The 2,500-nt window shown below is 39.1% G+C and overlaps 1 protein-coding gene across 1 annotated transcript in view; it reads left to right on the forward strand.

The window, feature by feature from the left end:
• LOC113829596 (uncharacterized) overlaps positions 1-2,500 on the forward strand; it is a 70,242-nt gene that overhangs the window by 29,244 nt on the left and 38,498 nt on the right. The window contains exons 11-13 of the mRNA XM_070125020.1: positions 1-111; positions 687-901; positions 1,753-1,928. The exon at positions 1-111 is cut by the window's left edge and continues 240 nt beyond it. Of these exons, the coding sequence (XP_069981121.1) occupies positions 1-111; positions 687-901; positions 1,753-1,928 (502 nt within the window). The remainder of the gene's footprint in view (positions 112-686; positions 902-1,752; positions 1,929-2,500) is intronic.

A 2,500-nucleotide genomic window follows, 5' to 3' on the forward strand; every position in this document is an offset into this window, starting at 1 on the left:
GATTCCAGGCTGTTCATTTTCCGCCTCGTACGAGTAGGGAAAGTAACCAAACTTGAGCCTGTTGGGTATTATCAGCTGCTTGACATTCCGGAAAGAATTAAGATTAAGTCTGTAAGTGATTGTGGTGCTGTGATTACACAATATTAATGCTGTTAGTATTGTTATTACCATCATCAATATCACTCACTGGTTTATAATTAGTAGCTTTGATATTGTTAATATCATTAATATCCCCATCACTACTTATTTGTATCATTATTGATATCTTTCTAATCATTAATATGACTTATTTTACTACTGTAATGGTAGTAGTAGTAGCTTCGATATAGATAATATCATTACTATGAACGTCCCTACTTATTTGTATCATTATTGATATTTTTCTAATCATAAGTATGATATATTTACCCATTTTTGGAATTTTCTTTATAACATTACTATCATCATCATTATAAATATCATTTCCACTATTATCACTATTATCATTATTTTCTTGCTCTTGTTTTTTTGTTTTTTTTTGTTTTGTTATTACTATTATTATCATTTCAACCGTTATTGTGGTTCTATTCAATATAATTCTATTATAATATAATATATAATATGGTTCTATTCAATATTTGCATTCTCAGTATCGATTGCCTCTATTACAGAAATCATTACCCTCATTACCCTCTACTTCCACCCAGGACGTGATTCACGTAGAAACGAGCACAGGCGTGGTGTTCGAGGTGACCGCTGACCTGACCTCGACCTCGCGCCCTTCGCCCGAGTCCTGGCGTCTTCACCATCACTCGAGCCCCCGGGAGGTGTGGCAGACGGACACCGCCGTTAAGAGGCAACTGCTGGAGGAGGTGACGGAGTCCTACTGCGCTCCTGACGCTGTGGTGCTCGCTGTGCCGACGTGAGTGGCGAAGGTTTGGGTTGCTCTTTCGGGTTCGCGGGATTCGGTGTTTCGGTTTGGTGGTTCGTGGTTCGTGAATCAGTTTCGTTAACCTTTTTTTCTCTTTTTTTCCTTTTAATTCATTGTCTGGTTCTTTGGATCCTTATGTTTACGCGTTTCGAAGTCCTATTATAGAGGTTCGTGGTTTGTAAGTGGTTTTGCATCCCGCCTGCGTATCGTTACTTTGTTTTTGGAATTTTATTTATAACCTTTATAATATCATCATCATCATTATAAATATAATTTCCAGTATTATCACTATTATCATTATTTTCTTGCTCTTGTTTGTTTTTATTGTTCTGTTATTACTATTATTATCACTTCAACCGTGCTTTATGAGTGTAGATGAGAGTGTAGGTTTCTCATTTGCCGACTTTAAGAGTATTTTATATGTGTTTGGTCTCGTCTTAAAGATTATTTTTTTACGCTGTTGTTATTGTCTTTTATTTCCTCTTGCGCCTTCCTTTGGCTTTGTGATTCAGAAGTGAGTGTGTATAGTGTTCTTTGTGTATTATTGTGATTCCTATATGATCATCTCTTTGTCTCTTGTAAATTCCCTGTCTAAATATGGAGCTCCAGCAATGTTATAGGTATTGTCTATATGTTCTGTAGTACCTTTTTGTTTCATTACGTATTCGTGGTTCGTTTTTGTTTTTGTTTTTCTAATCTAGGTGTTATTACCATGTCTTCACCACCATTTTTGCTTTTTGTTTTTCCCGTATAGCTAGGTATTTGTAAATCAGTCGGTTCAGAAATAACTTCCAGCAAGGCTCATTATTCTCCCCAATTTCACACCATTTCCTCCCTTCCAGACCGGACGGAGAAACCATCGTGGGCGTGACGACCAGAGGAGACGTCGTGCACCTCCATCTGTCTCAGACGAAGTCCTACAGCGTCAGACTCGCCCGAAGGCAGCCCTGTGCAGCTCCTTCGATGTCCCGCTCCCCGACGCTCGTCCTGCCGCCCGGAGACCCGTGTGACGTGCAAGGTAAGGGCGGCGACGACGGTGTTCCAGGCGGGTTCTCCTCCTGTGCGGCTTCGCGTTGGCTCTGTCATCGCCTGTGTTTTTGCTGTCAATTATATATTTCTGTCAGCGACGATGGTTCTGTCAGCTATATGTTGTCAACAATATATTTGTCCTCAGTTTGTGATTATCGTCAGATTATTCAGGTGTTGTAAAAGTTATGAATGAAATAAACATTTTTCAACTAAAGATTTCTGATCAACGTTTTGATATTCTCATCCTCATCACAATTACAATTAGGAGACATCTCGAGAAGCCGTTCAGTCACTCGTACTTTCATTCAAATATTTGGATTTGGTACATTTGAGATGAGGATCATTTCACAAGATAACTGGTTCATATCAGGATGTCATCATCGTCAGTAAATTCAAGTAAAACAGCACATCTTCCTTTCCCGAGATATTTAATGAACTTGTTCGTACTTTCCAACAATTGTTACTGTGCATTCATATTCTCTCTCTCTATTTCTTTCTCTTTTTTCTCTTTCTCGTTTTCTCTTCCTCCCTCCCTCCCTCCCTCCCTCCCCTTCCTCTCTC

The sequence above is a fragment of the Penaeus vannamei genome, chromosome 9 (assembly GCF_042767895.1).
Source record: "Penaeus vannamei isolate JL-2024 chromosome 9, ASM4276789v1, whole genome shotgun sequence".
NCBI lineage: Eukaryota > Metazoa > Arthropoda > Malacostraca > Decapoda > Penaeidae > Penaeus > Penaeus vannamei.